Raw genomic sequence first — 16798 nt, forward strand, 5'->3', positions numbered from 1 at the left:
ATCAAAATCAAGCCAACTTTTGTCCAAATTTTAATATATTTTATTTCTTCTTTTCAGTATTCACAGCTATTATAAAGCACAAGAAAAGTTCACTTTCCCCAAACCTTCCAAAACTTACAGCATCCTCTCCAGTTTTGTGCTTTACTATCTTTCGCATGCTGCAACAACCACACATTTCACTCTAAGAGAAAAATAGTCCTGTTTTCTTTGGATAAACAAAAGCATCACATTTTCTTTTTACGTGTTTAGGGATCCCCAAGACCACTCCTGGGTTCAATGATTCACTAGAAGGAGCCACAGGACTCAGCATGTTGTCATTTTCTTGGCTGTGGTTTTTTACAGTGAAAGGATACACAGCAAAACCAGTAAACAGAAAAGGCTCATGAGGCGGCAAGGTCTGGAGGAAACAAGGAACAAGCTTCCCCGGGTCCTCTCCCAGTGAAGTCACACAAGACTTGCCCAATTGCCTCAGCAAGGAGTTGTGACAGCATGTGTGAAATGTGATCTATCAGGGAAGTTCAGTAAAGATTCAATTCCAAAGGTTTGTACTGGGTGCTGGTCACATAGGCACTCTCTGTGTAGCATGTACCAAAACTCCAGACTTCCAGAAGGAAAGCAGGTGTTCAGCATAAACTGCATTGTTTTTACAGACAGTTTAGGAGCAGTGATTGATTCACTTTAATTCTGGAATTAGTGGGAATGATCCCAAAGTGATAGTTCCCCGATGCCAGCCATGGCCAACCTTGTAGGCAAGTCTTTCTAAAGATAGCAGGCTCGGACTTGCTATGTTAACTTTTCTGCACAGTTTCGTTGACACTGTTGCTTTCATACAGCCTCCCAGCCACTCATATTAATCACAAATTTGCTAACCAAAGAAATTAATTGGGATGTAGATAATCAGAACTCTCTACATTGACAGGCAACTTAGCAGATGAGCAAAACTCACAAACACGTATAAAATGACCTCCTGCAGCCACACATCCCTTTTACACCTTCTTAGCACACACATTTCCTAGCTCTGTCTACTGAAAGGGGCTGAAAGCAATGACACCTCAGTTGCAATGAGCCCAGATCTTGGTTTCTGACATTGTTCAGAAGGAACAAAGGCTCCTCAGAAAAATGGCTGATTGCAGGTCTAAGGGAAGGAAACTCCAAGAAGATCCTGGAACATCTTATTCCAGAAAAAAAAAAAATAGTACTCAAAAAAATGATGAGAGTAGGTCACAAAGACACAGGAAGTAGCCCTCACTGACTAAATCTGGAACAATTTGAGCAGCAAAACAAGAAAATGATGAATTGTGAACCACTGAAAAAGTAGTAGTCCTTGAGTTCACATTGATAATAAGTAAATAAATGAGCGATAACATTGATAATAAGTAAATAAATGAGCGATAACAGAGGACCCTTGCTTTCGCAGAATACCCTATGCCAACGAGTGAATGCGAAGGGAATGTTGGAGCTGGAAAACTATCATTTTGTAGCCATAACAGTAAAGACTGATTCAAGCAAGAATCATCAATGGATGCTAAATCTAAGGGGAAATTTTGATGAGGAACAGGATATTTGCATAGAATTGAAGTATCTTTTCCAGAGATTGTTATGATTAGCAATTGCAAGGCAAAAATAATTGTGGAAGAACTGAGAAAAACTTTGATTACATGATCAAAATTAATATAATGAGTAAGCGGCACATGGACATTGTGTGCCTCAGATGTGATGCCATGAGAAGGACATAACACAATGTGTATACTATTCTGGCTGGGAATGCATAACGAATCTAATCATGAGGAAATATTTGACAGACTCCAAAATGAGGACTATTAAAAGGACTACATTCTTCAAAAATATTAATGTCACACAAGTCAAGGAAAAGCTGAATAACTGTTCCAAATTAAAAGAGACTAAAGCATCATGACAACCAAATACAATACAGGATCTTTGACTAGGTCTTGTGTGAGAGAAAATCTCCTAAAGACGTTATTGGTTCAATTTTTCAAAACTAGAATACAAGCAGTAGAATAGACTAAAGTAATGTATTGATGTTAAATTTATTGCAGTTGATAGCTATATCATGGTTGTGTAAAATAATAATATCCTCATTATTGAGAAATGCATATTGAAGTATTTAGAGGTAAAGAAGAGTAATGTACAAAATTTACTCTCAAATGATTCAAGAAAAATTTGTATATAGAAAGAGCAAATGATAAAACAAGCAGGATTAAATGTTAACAGTGTGTCAGTCTAAGAGGAACCTGGCTATCCTTTGTAATTCTATTGCAGTCTTTGTGTAAGTTTCAGGTTACTTCCAAATTTAAAAAAAATTAAGTGAACACATATATTGACCCAAAGTTAGACCCATTCTGTAACATAAAAATACAAGGCAAAAATATATATAATACAACTATGTTAAAAGACCCTTTTTTCTATCTTACCTAAAACTTAATGTCTCCAATGATTGATTAGCCATTAATAAGCTTTTTTTTTTTTTTGAGACAGAGTCTTGCTCGGTAGTCCAGGCTGGAGTACAGCCGTGCGATCTCAGTTTACTGCAACCTCCGCCTCCTGGGTTCAAGCGATTCTCCTGCCTAAGCCTCCCCAGTAGCTGGCATTACAGGTGCCCACTACCACACCCAGCTAATTTTTTGTATTTTTAGCCTCCTGGGTTCAAACGATTCTCCTGCCTCAGCCTCCCGAGTAGCTGGGATTACAGGCGCCCACCACGACAGCCAGCTGATTTTTTTGTATTTTTAGTAGAGGCAGGGTTTCACCGTGTTCTCCAGGATGGTCTCAATATCCTGCCCTTGTGATCCCCTGGCCTCGGCCTCCCAAAGTGCTGGGATTACAGGCGTGAGTCACCACGCCCGGCTTAATAAGCTCTTTTTTATTTTTATTTTTTATTTTTATTTTTATTTTTTTTTTGAGGCAGAGTCTGGCTCTGTCGCCCGGCTGTAGTGCAGTGGCGTGATCTCGGCTAACTGCAAGCTCCACCTTCTGGGCTCACGCCATTCTCCTGCCTCAGCCTCCCAAATAGCTGGGACTACAGGCGCCCACCACCACGCCTGGCTAATTCTTTTGTAGTTTTTAGTAGAGATGGGGTTTCACTGTGTTAGCCACGGTGTTCTGGATCTGACCTCGTGATCCACCCGCCTCAGCCTCCCACAATGCTGGGATTACAGGCGTGAGCCACCACGCCCAACCAAGATCTTTCATAAAGAGAAGATATTTCCACCTTTAACTGACAAAAATCCCAAAAACTTATGTCAAGAATTTATTTTTAAAAACTTCTCAAAGATCATTTAGAAAGATTGATACCACAGTAAAAAAAGTATAAAAAATTGCATAGACCCCTGAAAATATGATTATATACATTTTCTTTTTTGTTTTGTGTTTTTGAGACTGAGTTTCACTTTTGAAGCACAGGCTGGAGTGCAGTGGTGCAATCCTGGCTCACTGCAACCTCTGCCTCCCGGGTTCAAGCGATTCTCCTGCCTCAGCCTCCTGAGTAGCTGGGATTACAGGCATGTGCCACCATGCCCGGCTAATTTCTTTTCTTTTTTGGTCTTTTTTTTTTTTTGAGACGGAGTTTTGCTCTTGTCCCCCAGGCTGGAGTGCAATGGCACACATGTTCTTGGCTCACTGCAACATCTGCCTCTCCATTTCAAGCACTTCTCCTGTCTCAACCTCCCAAGTAGCTGGGATTACAGGCGCCTGCCACCATGGCAAGCTAATTTTTTTGCGTTTTTAATAGGTTCATCATGTTAGCCAGGCTGGTCTCGAACTCCAGACCTCAAGTGATCTGCCCACCTCGGCCTCCCAAAGTACTGGGATTACAAGCATGAGCCACCGTGCCCAGCCTGATTATATACATTTTCAATAAACATTTATGAAAATGGTCTCAGGCCTTTTAATAATCAGAAGACCAAAATAAAAAATGAAATAACATTATCCACTAACCAGATTATATAAAAGGAAGACTGAAAATCAAGTGTTGGAAAGGACATCTAATTGGAACTCAAACTTGTGGTTGGGTTATATATTAGTCAAAAAACTCTTTGGAATTAAAATTTAATTGATAAATTGTATGTATTTGTGCTGTACCACATTTTACATATATATATACACACACACACAGAGACACACATTGTAGAATAGCTAAATCTGTGTGTATATATATAGCCACAGGCATACGTTGTAGAATGGCTAAATCAAGTTATCTAGCATATCGGTTACCTCAGATACTTATCTTGTGTGTGTGTGTGTGTGTGTGTGTGTGTGTGTGTGTGTTGAGAACATTTAAAATCTGCTGTCTCAACAATTTCAAGTATTACCACATTGTTATTAACTGTAGTCAACATGTTGTACAATAGAGCTCTTGAGCTTTTCCTCCTAGCTGAAATTTTTAGTGACATGCATTGCATTTGAACATATGCAGTTACTATGACCAAGCTATTTTATTTGTAGGTCTGTACTTAACTAAAATATCTATGCATGTGTACCAAAATAAATTAACAAGAATGTTCATAGTGGCTTTATTGCTAATAGTCCCAAAATGGAAACAAACCAATGTCCATCAACAGTAGAATTGATAGATGTGCCATATTCATACTACCGAGCGGGGAAAAGAAATGAACTGCTTGGGCCGGGGACGGTGGCTCATGCCTGTAATCCCAGCACTTTGGGAGGCCAAGGCGGATGGATCACGAGGCCAGGAGATGGAGACCATCCTGGCTAACACAGTGAAACCCCATCTCTACTATAAATACAAAAAAATTAGCCGGGCGTGTGGTGGGCGCCTGTAGTCCCAGCTACTTGGGATACTGAGGCAGGAGAATGGCATGAACCTGGGAGGCAGAGCTTGCAGTGAGCCGAGATCGCGCCACTGCACTCCAGCCTGGCCGACAGAGCGAAACTCCGTCTCAAAAAAAGAGAACTGCTTCATGAAGGAGTGTCACAAATGTAATAATGCTGGGCCAAAGAAGCCACACACAAAACCATTCCTACCGAATGGCCCTCCATGCATCCATTTATGAAACAGGCAACACTAACTGAGGCCGCTAAAAACCAGGTGACTCTTTGCTTTGGCAAGACAGATGGGCAGTGGTTAGGGAGCAGACCTTCAGGAGAGGGATTTCCAGATTGTTATTTTTATTTCATTTTCTTGGACTGTGTGGTAGTTCCAAGCATATCTCCTCTTTGTAAGAAATCACTGAGTAGTAGAATAATAGGATTCCTGTGTATATTATACTTGAATAAATGTATTTGAATTCATTTTTGCCATTAGGACAAATAATATAAATTATAATAAATTTTTGCAATTTTAATATTATTTCTAGTTGATGAAAAATAAGTCACCCGAAGGATTCCACACTTGGGTATTTCAATATAGAACCTATGTGTGCAAATATATATTTCTAGAGATCCAAAACTAATTAATGTCGTTTGAGTGTCAAAAAGCACAGTTGTGTTTACAATTTGCTCTCTAACCTTTTACTTGAAATTAAGCTAACTATCCACATCCATCAATGAAACGGCCTTCACAGAAGAGTCCAATCCATGGCATAAATGATAGGAACTTTAGAAAAGTCATTTCTTCTTCATTATTTATGTAAAAACATTAAATTTCTTAGGAACACAGGCCAACAAACTCTGTTTAATGTTGCTTTCATTGCTTTCTGTAGTCTTGTTACCAGAGAAGATTTTTATGTTCCAGAATTGCACAGAGAGAAGAACTGACTATTATGGTTACCACTGTGGCCATTGAGACAAAGCACATGATTCCTAGGATCCCAGCAATGACCCTCCCTGGATGGTGATGGGAATTAAGAGACCTGCTAGGGAAATTGTGGGGGCGGAGTACACAGTCTCTACAAAGCTTTCTCTGGGTCTGGTACTTGAAGTCCACAGGCAGTAAACAAGGGAAGATTACAGAACAGGCAAGGAGGGATTCCATGAGCAAGAGCTGGAACCCTATAAAAATAAAGTGAAACGCATGTCCATGAAGCTAAACATAGGCCAGTAACCCAGCAGTCAGAGAAACTAAAGGAAAAATCCCAGGAAAGGCAGAGCAATTACAGGCTTAGCTGCTGTTTCATGCCAATGAGATAAGTCAACAGATCAGCAACAAGTTTATGTGTGTGTGTGTGTGTGTGTGTGTGTGCATGTGCACGTGGACACTTGCTACAAAATTCAATTCATTTTATTCCAGTATGTGAGTGTACACATGTGCGCCTGTGTGCACTCCTGTTGACCCAGTTTCTGCTGTGTGGCCAGGTCGGTGACCCTGGACAACCCCAGTTGTGCCCTCAGTGACGTCTGCAGGGATGGAGCACAGCCCCTGCTGTTGGGCATTGCACTGTGTGATGCCATCCTTGGGACCCTCGGGGTGATGGAACCCAATAGGCTTCCTTAGGCTTTCCTTTCGGATGGACAGGAAATAGATGACGCTCTATTGTCATTCTGTTTTCTTTCTTTCCATGGATTCTGTGACTATCTTCCTCTCCTCATCGACTCTGCAAGAAGGGGATTCCTGGTGGGGGAAGGGTAACTGGTGAGAAATGAGGTACCAGGAAATTAGCAAAGGGTCTTCTGGTCATCTGGGGACAGTTCTCATGCGGTCCCCAGCCTAGTCTCAAGGGTTCTGGGCCAGTCATCTTACAGCCTCGGTGCTGTGCCTAGGAAGAACCCTGGGAGACCCAGCAAAATGGGGTGCCTGGTCTGAAAAATGTCCCCCCGTTCCTCTAGCTCTGCAGCTCAGGAATAGGCTGAGATATCATGTCCGGGCAGTGCCAGGCCACCTCACTACCCCCTTTGAGGTGAGCCCAGAGGGCTTTTGGGGGCAAGTGTGAAGCTGGGCACCCAGAGGCTGAGGCCAACTGTCCCTCCCTGTGTCCTGGAGGAAGGGCCTGACCAAGAAGACCCCCTAGGGCATGGCCTGTGGGTGCTGATGAGGGAAAGGGAGGTCTGCGGACTGAGGGAGGAGTCATTGGCAGGGGACATTGAGCACCGCAGCTCAGGGTTCTGCCCAGTGGGGGACTGGTCAGTGGGAACCTGGTCAGCGGGGGCCTGGTCAGTGGGGGTCTGGCTGGCATAAACCTAGCCAGGTGGCTGCTAGGTGACTTCAGGCAGGATTTGTCCCTGGAGCCTCCTTGCCACCATCTGTAGTGGGAACGAGTCATGGCACTCCAGAGGGCTGCTGGGAAGAGGAGGTGAGCAGGTGTGTGGAATCCAGCTCTGCCAAACAGATCTAGCACTTTACAGCCTAGCTGAGTCCCCTGCTAGGGAGGGGACCTGCCCTTTGCCCTTTGCTCCCAACCCTCAACCCTCTGTCCGCATCCTCCATCTGCAATGCCAGGACTGCCCTGGATGGGGAGGTCTGAGTTTAGGGAACACCGTGGATGCTCTGACAATGGCCATGGGTCCCGAGGCAGGAGACAGTGACAAGGGTGACCCAGTGTCCTGGGTGCACATGTGAGTAAGGCAGCCGGGCCCAGCCAGAGCAGTGACAAAGGCGTGCACACATGTGTTCACCCACATACACGTGCCTGCTCACATGCACAAACTGCACACAAGCATGTTGACACATCAGAGGGTGGAGGGTGCTGACTGTGCCCTGCTGACCCAGGCAGGGGCCCATTGTGATGGGTGTCATGACCCCACAATATCACTGGTGCTGAGCACTCGCCCACCTGCCTGCCTGCCCTCTCTGTGTCTGGAGCTCTTAGAGACAAGACATAGAGTTGTTTGGTTCTCAGAAGAGGAGATTTTGCTAAGTAAGAGACACAACCGACTCAACCAACTCAGGTGAGTGTGACCTGCTCTGTTCCCTCCCTGCTGACCTGGGGACAGTCAGTACCTGGTGGGCAGTGCTAGCCTCTGGGCAGGTGCCGAGGAAGGTCATCCCTGAGCTCTCACCAGGTGCCTGTTCTGGACTGACCTGGTGGAATCTGTGGGGTGGGTGCTGTCCCCAAATGTACCCATTCCACAGGTGAGATGTCTAGGGTCAGAGAGGTAGTGACTGGCCAAGGGACCCAGATGTGATCCTGGCCTGTGCTTTCAGTCCTGCCCTGTGCACGCCCTGACCTCTGTAGCCCTAGATTCCAAATCTGCCCAGGGTTTTCTGCCGCCTGATGGGACAGAGTCTGGCCATGGAAGAGCCCCTGGGATGGAACTCCTATGGGTGGGGTGGAGGGAGGTGGTGCTCGGTCCAAGTCTGTGCCCTAAGCTGGGTCCCCACAGGAGGAGGTCTCACCAACTCAGACTTCACATGCAGTCACTGATGGTCTCTGCGGGACCCACTGGACACATGGGGTCCCTTGTCTGGGAGTAGGGAGCCCTCTGCCTGTGGGCAGTTCTGGTAGGGGACCTTGAGCACTGCTGCTCTGGGGCCTGGGCAGGGGGGATCTGGACAGTGGGGACCTGGTCAGGAAGGCCTGGTTGCTGGGGGACTGGTCAGAGAGGACATGGTCAGTGGGGAATTGGTCATCAGGGGCCAGGTCAGCAGAGGCTTGGCCACTGGCGCTTAGTCAATGAAAACTTGGTCAGTGGGGGCATGGTCAGTTAGAGCCTGGTCATCAGGGGCCTGATCAGTGAGGACCTAGTCAGAAGGCCTGGTCACTGGGAAAACGGTCAGTGAAAGCCTGGCCAGCAGAGGTCTGGTTAGTGGGGGCCTGGCCAGATGGTTGCTGGGTGACCTCAGGCACGGGGTTTGTCCTTAGAGCCTCCCTGCCTCCATCCGTAGCAGCTATGAGTCATGGCACCCTGGAAGGCTACTGGGAGGAGGAGGTGAGAAGATGTGTGGAATCCGACCCTGCCACTCACATCTAGCATTTTACAGTCTAGCTGAGTTCCCCCTAATGAGGGGCCTTGCCCTGTGCCCTCTATCCCCTAGCCCCAATCTGCATCTTCAGGACTGCCCCGGGTGGGGAGGCCTGAGGTTGGGGAGGACCCATGGATGCTCTGATGCTGGCCACAGGCCTCAAGGGAAGGTGACACTGCTGAGGACTTGATAAGGACTTGGGTGCACATGTAAGTGGGACAGCCAGCCCTGGCCAGAGAAGCTACTTGTGCACACACATGTTCACCCACATAAACGTGCATGCTCACCTGCACAAACACATTTTGACACCTTGGGGGCTGGAGGACACTGACTCTGGGCTGTCTTGACCTGGGAAATGGGTCCATTGTGACAGGTGCCATGACCCCACAATGTCACTGGTGCTTAGTGACTGCCCATCCGCCCACCCGCCCACCTCTGTGTTGTGCAGCACTTGGACACAGGATACACACAGGTGTCTGGTTCTATGCATAAACGACTTTTCTAAGTGACAGACACAGCTGCCTCAGCAGACTCAGGTGAGTGACCTCTGGGCAGATGCCGAGGAGGGTCATCCCTGAGCACTCACCGGGTGCATGTTCTGCACTGACTAAGTGGACCGCCCTCTCCTTTGTCCTCACAGTGACTCTGTGAGGTGGGTGCTGTCCCCAAATGTAGCCATTCCACGGGTGAGATGTGTAGACTCAGAGAGGCGGTGACTGGCCCAGAGACCCAGATGTGACCTGGTCTCTGCTCTCAGCCCTACCCTTTGCCATGCTGGACTTGAGCTCTGACCTCTGTGGCCTCCCTACTGTAGATTCCAAATCTTCCTGGAGTTCTGGACTTCAATGAGGCAGGGTCTGGTCCTGGAAGAGCCACTGGGACAGAGCCCCTGTGGGTGGGGTGGAGGTTGCAATTCTCAGTCCAAGTCTGGGCCCTAAGCTGGGTCCCCACAGGAGGAGGGCTCACCAACTCAGACTTCAGATGCGGTCACTGATGGTTGCTGGACCCACTGGACATATGGGGTCCTTTGTCTGGGAGTGGGGCAGGGATCCCTCTGCCCTCAAGCAGTTGTGGAAAATGAAGGAGCCCTGGAGGGCTGCCTGGAGGGTGACGATCGTCCCTCCTGGTCAAAGGGGCTTGGGGACTGGAACCCTCCCGCAGCATCCCATTCTCTCTGTCTGATCCTCTAGAGGCCTTACCATCCCTTTGCCCCGAGTATTCCCGGCAGGGACGGTCCCCCCGGGTGTTCTCTAGGACTAAGGCCCCAGAGTTCTCTTGTTCTTTCTTGGTGACCCAAGAAAACAAAGTCCCCTCCGGTATTGACAGCTAGGAATTGTGGTGTCCGCCATCCTCCACCTGAGACGGGGTCTCCACGAGCACAGAGGCTGCTCCGGAGTCAATAGATCATCTTTTCCTCAAACCAAACTGCTTGGCTGGTGTTGTTCCTGAAGCGGCTTCACTGGCTAGAGTGAGTGAGAATTGGGGCAGAATGAAGCAGTCACCAGATGTCTTGCTTCCTACAGAAAACTGAGTATCTTCCTGGTTTCTGAACGATCCTAAGAGACATCCGGTCCCTGACTCCACTTGCCTCCAGGTGCCCAGAACAGGCCATCGTGGGCCCTTCACCATCCGCAAGTGGACACCGTTTGTCCTGCCGGGGCAGGTGTGTGTCTGCCTTGGGGTGTTTGGGGACAATGGGCCTCTCTGTCCCCGAATGGGTCTCCATGTGCTCAAGTCCTTAGGAAGGAGCCCGTCACTGGTTGGAGGCAAGGACTCCAGAGATCCAGCCAGGAGTGGGGCCACGTAGTCTGGCCCCTTGTCATCTGGGAGGGGTGGTGGAATGGGGCTCACCAGACTGGAGGGTGTCTGGGAGTGCAGTGAGCGTGGTTCGGCTGTGCTCTGGAGCTCTCAGGGGCAGCAGAGCCTTTGGATGACTTTGTCTTGCAGGATGGAGATGGATGAGGACCTGGATACCCTGCCTGCCCAGGGGCAAGGCAACACCATCATTACTAAGTATGAGCAGGTACAGGTTGGGCTGCTCCCTCGAGGGAGGCAGGACCTTGCCTCTCCCGCTGTGCCCTGGTCAGAGGGTCCTGGGCTCCCTAAGATCACCGGGTGGAGAGGGGCTGCCCACATCCCTGGGCCCCCCACACCTCTCACCCTGCCCCCGCTTACCCTGGCCTCCTCTGGGTTTCAGGGACACCGAGCTGGGGTAGCCGCGGACATGAGGAATGAGCAGGTCAACATCAGGAAATACATGAATCACCTCGGGATTGTGCAGTGAGTCTTCTGTCCCCCCGCCCCCAGCCACCAATCTCACCTCAGGGATGGGTTTTGCTTTTAGAAAGGCTTCTCTGAAGTAGGATACGTCTCCCTGGCTGGACCCATCTCCTCTCCAGGGTCAGAACTCTTCCAGGCTCTCCTGCAGGCCCAGCCCGTGGTCACGGTTAGGGCATAGCCTCATGACACATTTAGGGAGCTCAGGAGAGGGAGTCAGGACAGAGAGGGGACTCTCAGGGCAGGCCCGTGGACTCTCAGCACTGTCGTCTCCAAGTAAGCTGGAGAGGAGGAGGCAGCCTGAGGATCTGGCCCTGTCCCCTTAGGGCCTGCCTTGGTGAGATCTGAGGGTTGTGGCCACAGGGCAGGGGGGCATCTGGCCTGGCCTGTGGGCAGCTGTATAGCAGACCTCTGAGGGCTCAGGGGGCTCAGCCAAGAGGAAGGGGTATGGGGACAGTGAGGGCCTTGGCCCTGGCCCTGATAGGTTGTGGAAGACGAAGGGCAGGGCCCTGGCCTTGGCTTCTCACTGAGGCCAGGGGGACAACAGAGCGAGCAGCTGAAGGCCCTGGGAGTGGTGCTGGGAAGGGACCTGCGCCTGGTAAGGGGAGCCCAGCCTGGAGCCAGCCCCTCAGGACTCCCAGGATGGAGAGAGGGAGGAACCTGGGGGAGGAGGGAAGGGTGAGACCTTGAGACCTGCCACTTCTGGAACGCACCTGAACAAAGCCAGCCCAGGGTGGAGTTGACAGCCTGGGCAGGACAACAGATGGGGTGGGCAGGGAACAGTGGCTCATCTGGGACCTCTCAGTGGGGGGACTCGGTCAGTCCCCAAGGCTCTGCGTGGCCCTCCAGAGACTCTGCTTCCTGCTGGCTCAGTCAGCACTGTGCAGGGTGGATGGAGGGGCCGAGTCGGGGCAGACAGGACAGTAGGCGGAGGACAGGCAGGCATCCCATGTCCTGGTTTTTGCAGTGGCTGGGAGGAGGCTGAGGGCTGAAGGCCAATTACCCTGAGAGCCAGCTGAGGCTGCAGCGGGAGTGGTGGGGCCAGCCCCACTGCCTGCAGGGCCCTTGGTCACCCTTGTTGCCCTGGATGTCTCCCCAGCAGTGCTGGGCAGCCCAATGAGAGAGTGACCAAGGCATGGGTGTGGATGGATCTGGGAGGTCTCAGTCAGAGGTTCTGACAGGACGGGGTCACAGAAGGGTCAGGGTGGCCAGAGAGAGGGTCACAGTCTCTGGGCCAGGCAGGATGGGGGAAGATGGGGAGCAGGCAGGCTGAGCGGCCAGGATGCAGGGGAAGGCAGGTGCATGCTGGGAGATCAGACCCTGCAAGGCCCATGGGGAGTGTCAGATGGAATGGGCTCCAGGTGTGTCCTCAGGGCACCAGGCAGCGCTCAGGCCAGGCTCCCTGGACTCTGGTGGGTGATGTGGTCACTCTGAAAGCACTGCTGTAAGTCAGGGCTTGGCCACCCACCCGGGGCGGCACCCATCCCGTCTCAGAACTGGACTTTCTCAGCATCCACAGAGGGTGTCACCTCCAGCCCTGGAGGAGCAGCCCCATTGTGCAGCCCGAGGCACCGCATGGGCCCCGAGTGGCCGCTGCCAGACCAGCCTCGAGCTCCCTCCTCTTCAGGGTCCCAGTGCCTCGCAGGTGTCAGATCCGCAGGAAGGCCCTTGCCGTCCTTCTCTGTGTCTTCTCCCAGGCTGAGGCTTAGGGTGGATGGGGATAGGCTGGTCCTTCCCCGGGGCCCTCTCAGGTAGGGGGATGGTTCCTGGCTCAGCCAGGTCCTCAGCTCTGCCTGGGTTGCCTTACAGTGAGACGGAACTGCCCCCGATAAGAGCCCTGGAGGTGAAGGTAAGAGCCTGTGCCTGCTGCGTGGGAGGCCGCTCCAGGGGCCAGGAATCGGGTGGTCAGTGAGGCAGAGGGGGTGGCCTATGGGCCTGTGTGGTGGTGAGTGGGCCACAGCTGTCACTGGGAGGGGCGACCTTTCCTGCTTCACTCTGTTTCCATGAGGGCTTGACCAAAACCCAAACCAAGAACTGCAGTCCTGGCTCAGAGTCCACTGCCTGTTTGAACCAAGACCCCAGCTGAAGGCTGGACCTAACCCAAACTCGGGGCATTTATGGCCTGAGGATGGCGTGTTCTGGTATCACCAGTCCAGACTACCAGCTCTGGTTCCTTCAGAGGGTCTCAGCCCCCGGGGTCTGCCCTTTCCTGGTTCCTTCAGGCTGGGTCTCTTCAGGGCCCCAAAGCCCTGGACCCAGCATCCACGGGCCACTGTCAGAGGCCTGGCAGCTCCGCTAACCCCATCATGGCTCATTTGACAGCAAAGACGCAAGGAAAGTAAACGTACCAACAAGTGGCTAAAGATGTTTGCAGAATGGCCAAAATATAGGAACACCAAGAAGGTAACATGGGGAGGGAGTGGCCCCTGTGACAGCTCTCTGCAGAGCCAGGGGACAGGCACCCATAGCAGACCTGGCACTGTCTGCCTCAGTGGGTGGGTGGCACCCCCTCCTCACCATAGCACAGCAGGCCTGTCCGCCAGCTTTCCTCCACGGAGTCGCCCTGTGTCCTGTCTCACTGGTGTGTTCTTCTGTCTATAGCTGTCTCAAAGAGTATACAAAGGCATCCCCCTGGTGGTGCGGGGCCAGGCATGGTCACTTTTGCTAGATATTAACAAAGTCAAGTCCCAGAATCCAGGCAAATATAAGGTAAGTCCCTCCCACACAGCCAGGGCAGGACAAACAAGCCAGGCTGTATCAGGAGCCCAGGACTCCAGCTGGAGGGAATATAGAGCCTGGGTTGGGGATGGGGGCTGTGGTCAGACGCACATCCTGAGCATAGATGGTGACTCAGGCACCACAGGTGCACTGGGCTCCGTGACCCTCCCTGGCTTCAGAAACAAGGCAAAAAGGAGCTTTCTGCAGAAGGAAACCTTCCTCCCTTCCTTCCAGAAGTGCTGACTGTGGGATGACTGCCGTTTGGGGCAGGAAATCTTTTGTCTGTTCTGAGGCTGCTTCCTCCTCTTGGCCCTGCCCTACAGGTCATGAAGGAGAAGGGCAAGAGGTCCTCCAGGATCACCCACCGCATCCAGCTAGATGTCAACAGCACCCTGCAGAACCACATGATGTTCATACAAAGATTTGGAGTCAAGTAAGGCCTATGGGGGCTGCAGGGGTCACAGGGAAGATGGGGGCAATCCAGAGGGATGAGGGTGTCCCCAGGGCAGAGGCCAGGGTCACCCAGGAGGGGTGACAGAGCCACCAAGGGCTCTCCTGGCCCAGGGAGCAGCCAGCACCATGGACTGAGCACCTCCCTGGCTCTAAGCCCTGGGCCGGGCTGGGACGTTTAGGGCCAGAACCCAGGTGGCTCACAAGGAGATGGAAGGCAGAAAAAAATAATAATAACAATGCGGACAGTGAAAAGTGCTCTCCATGACCCACAACTACCCAGGGTAGGGACCCATGGGAAGGTGGCAAGATGGCAGGGCTTGGGAGCCTTCCCGGGCAACACTGACAGCCCAAAATACTAGAAAAGATGCAGGGCTCTGGAAACTCTCATCCCTGGCTGGTGGGAATGTGACAGGACACAGCCACTTTGTAAGTCAGATGGGCTGTGACTCACAAAGTTCAGTGGCCTTGTACCACACATTCCCAAAGTGTGACAGATATTGACCACACTGATGTGAAAACTGAGGTTCAAGTAAAACCCGCATGCCACATTCACTGCTTGATTGATTGTCACTCACACCCGGAGGCTACCGAGATGCTTTTCAACACGGGAACTTAGGAGGAAGGGGGTTCCACTCTTCAGAGAGAGACGACTCAGGGAGGAAAAGGAACGAACCCCTAATGCCCGCAGGAACATGGGTGGATCTTAGATGTGTATTGCTGAGGGAATGACGCCAGACCCCACAGGCTACCACCGTGGGATTCCAATTCATAGGCCATTCTGGAAAAGGGCAAAGCATAGAGACAGAGAACAGGTCAGGATGGCCAGGGGCTGACAGAGCTGGGAGACATTGGCTGCAAAGGGGACACGCTGGGGACTTGGAGGCTGAAGGAGCCGCTCTGGGAGGGGCTGCAGTGGTGGACGGGAGGCTCTGCACATTGGTTCAGAATCATGGAACTGCACATCCCGAAGACTGGACTTCCGTGTCTGCAACTCGAGCAAAAGGGGAAGAAAAAAATCAACCAGAGTGAAAATAATCACTGATCCAACTGTACACCTGTGATATTTGCATTGCAACGAATATGGATTTTACAGAAAAAAAATTCCTAAAAACTCAGGTGTCCTGAAGAGCTCACTGCTTATTTGGGGGATCACCTTATCCCAGAATTGTGTTTGCTGTCTGGGTTTGTAGAGAAAATGAAACTGACAGCATCTGCACAAAACAAACAAAATCCTCTTTTCCCTCTTTTCTAGGCAGCAGGAATTATGTGACATCCTTGTGGCCTATTCTGCATATAACCCTGTGAGTATTCCCGGGCAGCGATATTCCTGGGCCATGTACCCATATTCACAGGCATGGGTGTCTCTTGGGGGTGTCGGCACTTCTTGAAAATTCAGTGTTCGTGACCCACCAGCTCGTAGTAGGCAGGACTCAAGCTCCCTGCTGGCAGAAAAGGGTTGAAGCCCAGACTCCTGCTGTCACCTTGACCCAATCACCACGTCTCAGATGAAGAAATGACCTTCCTCTCAAGGTGTTGCCCCAAAGCCTAGGAGCTTGGCAGGGGCCTACGCAGGATGGTCCTCATAGGAGGCAGGTTTGAGAAGTTGCTGAGGTGCCTGATGGGTCAGGCTCTTGTCCTGAAATGAGTTTGCATCCTGGGGGAGCCTCTTCTTACTGGAAACTTGGCAATGATCCAATTTCCCCTTTGCCCAGACCCCATAGGAGCATAGCAGATAGGGAGGGGTCACCCAGGTGGCTGCTCCTGCTTGGCCCCCACTTTCCAGACCCTTCCAGGCCAGGAGAGCCACTGAGCTGACTGCATGAGCTGCCCACATGGAGGACCCAGCCACCCCCTGTGTCTGGCAGGCAGCCCTTGGGCGGTTGCAGGACCCTTTGTGTGGTGGTCAGCGCCCCGCCACCTGCCCTCGTGGCGGGTGCAGTTCAGAGGTGCTGCCCCAGGCCTGGCACAGTGGCCTCCCCAGCCTGGCCCAGGGGAGGGAGCATGAACAATCCCTGACTGTGCCCTTTCGGGCCATGTGAGCTTGGACGCGCGCTGCAGGAGTCCATCCATGCTCCTTGTCAACTGAGTTGTGTGTGATCTGCTCAGTCCTCATGCCCAGTGCCAGGGGAGGGGTGCACAGCTGCACCTCAAATCTTCTGGGGCCTGAGGCAGGTGTCCCCAAGGACCTCTGCCATCTCTAGTGATGTAAATCCTCCCAGGTGGCCTCAGCCCTCCCAGGTGACATCCTTCCACGGTGACTCTGGCTCTTGCAGGAGGTGGGCTACCACAGGGACCTGAGCCTCATCACTGCCATCCTCCTCCTGTATCTGCCAGAGGAAGATGCTTTCTGGGCGCTGACCCAGCTGCTGGCTGGTGAGAGACACTCCCTGCAGGGTAGGTGGACAGCTGCCCCCAAGGTCTTACACAGCCATGTCACCCTGGCCGGTGACCCCAACTTCCAGGCAAGGTGTCTTCCTTGTATCCCAGCTTGTTTGGAGCCTCCAGGATGTCCCTTCTGAGGTCCCACAGCAGCCT

General features: G+C 51.4%; 1 protein-coding gene across 1 annotated transcript; it reads left to right on the forward strand.

Moving 5' to 3' along the window:
* The first annotated feature begins 7654 nt into the window (after positions 1-7654).
* On the forward strand, positions 7655-16637 carry TBC1D26 (TBC1 domain family, member 26). The gene is made up of 9 exons (XM_011995305.1): positions 7655-7800; positions 10339-10478; positions 10763-10838; positions 11013-11095; positions 12902-12941; positions 13415-13495; positions 13694-13801; positions 14134-14243; positions 15516-16637. The coding sequence occupies exons 3-9, from the start codon at positions 10764-10766 to the stop codon at positions 15649-15651; spliced, it is 633 nt and encodes a 210-aa protein (XP_011850695.1). The 5' UTR covers positions 7655-7800; positions 10339-10478; position 10763; the 3' UTR covers positions 15652-16637.
* The last annotated feature ends 161 nt before the right edge of the window (positions 16638-16798 follow it).

The sequence above is a fragment of the Mandrillus leucophaeus genome, unplaced genomic scaffold (genome assembly GCF_000951045.1).
Source record: "Mandrillus leucophaeus isolate KB7577 unplaced genomic scaffold, Mleu.le_1.0 Scaffold480, whole genome shotgun sequence".
In the NCBI taxonomy this organism is placed as follows: domain Eukaryota; kingdom Metazoa; phylum Chordata; class Mammalia; order Primates; family Cercopithecidae; genus Mandrillus; species Mandrillus leucophaeus.

Bases quoted from the DNA above. Each gene is read 5' to 3' on its own strand.
- TBC1D26 (XM_011995305.1), top strand. From the start codon at position 10,764: ATGGAGATGGATGAGGACCTGGATACCCTGCCTGCCCAGGGGCAAGGC. The intron at 10,839-11,012 runs GTACAGGTTGGG...TCTGGGTTTCAG, and splicing joins TCATTACTAAGTATGAGCAG to GGACACCGAGCTGGGGTAGC. The intron at 11,096-12,901 runs GTGAGTCTTCTG...GTTGCCTTACAG, and splicing joins AATCACCTCGGGATTGTGCA to TGAGACGGAACTGCCCCCGA.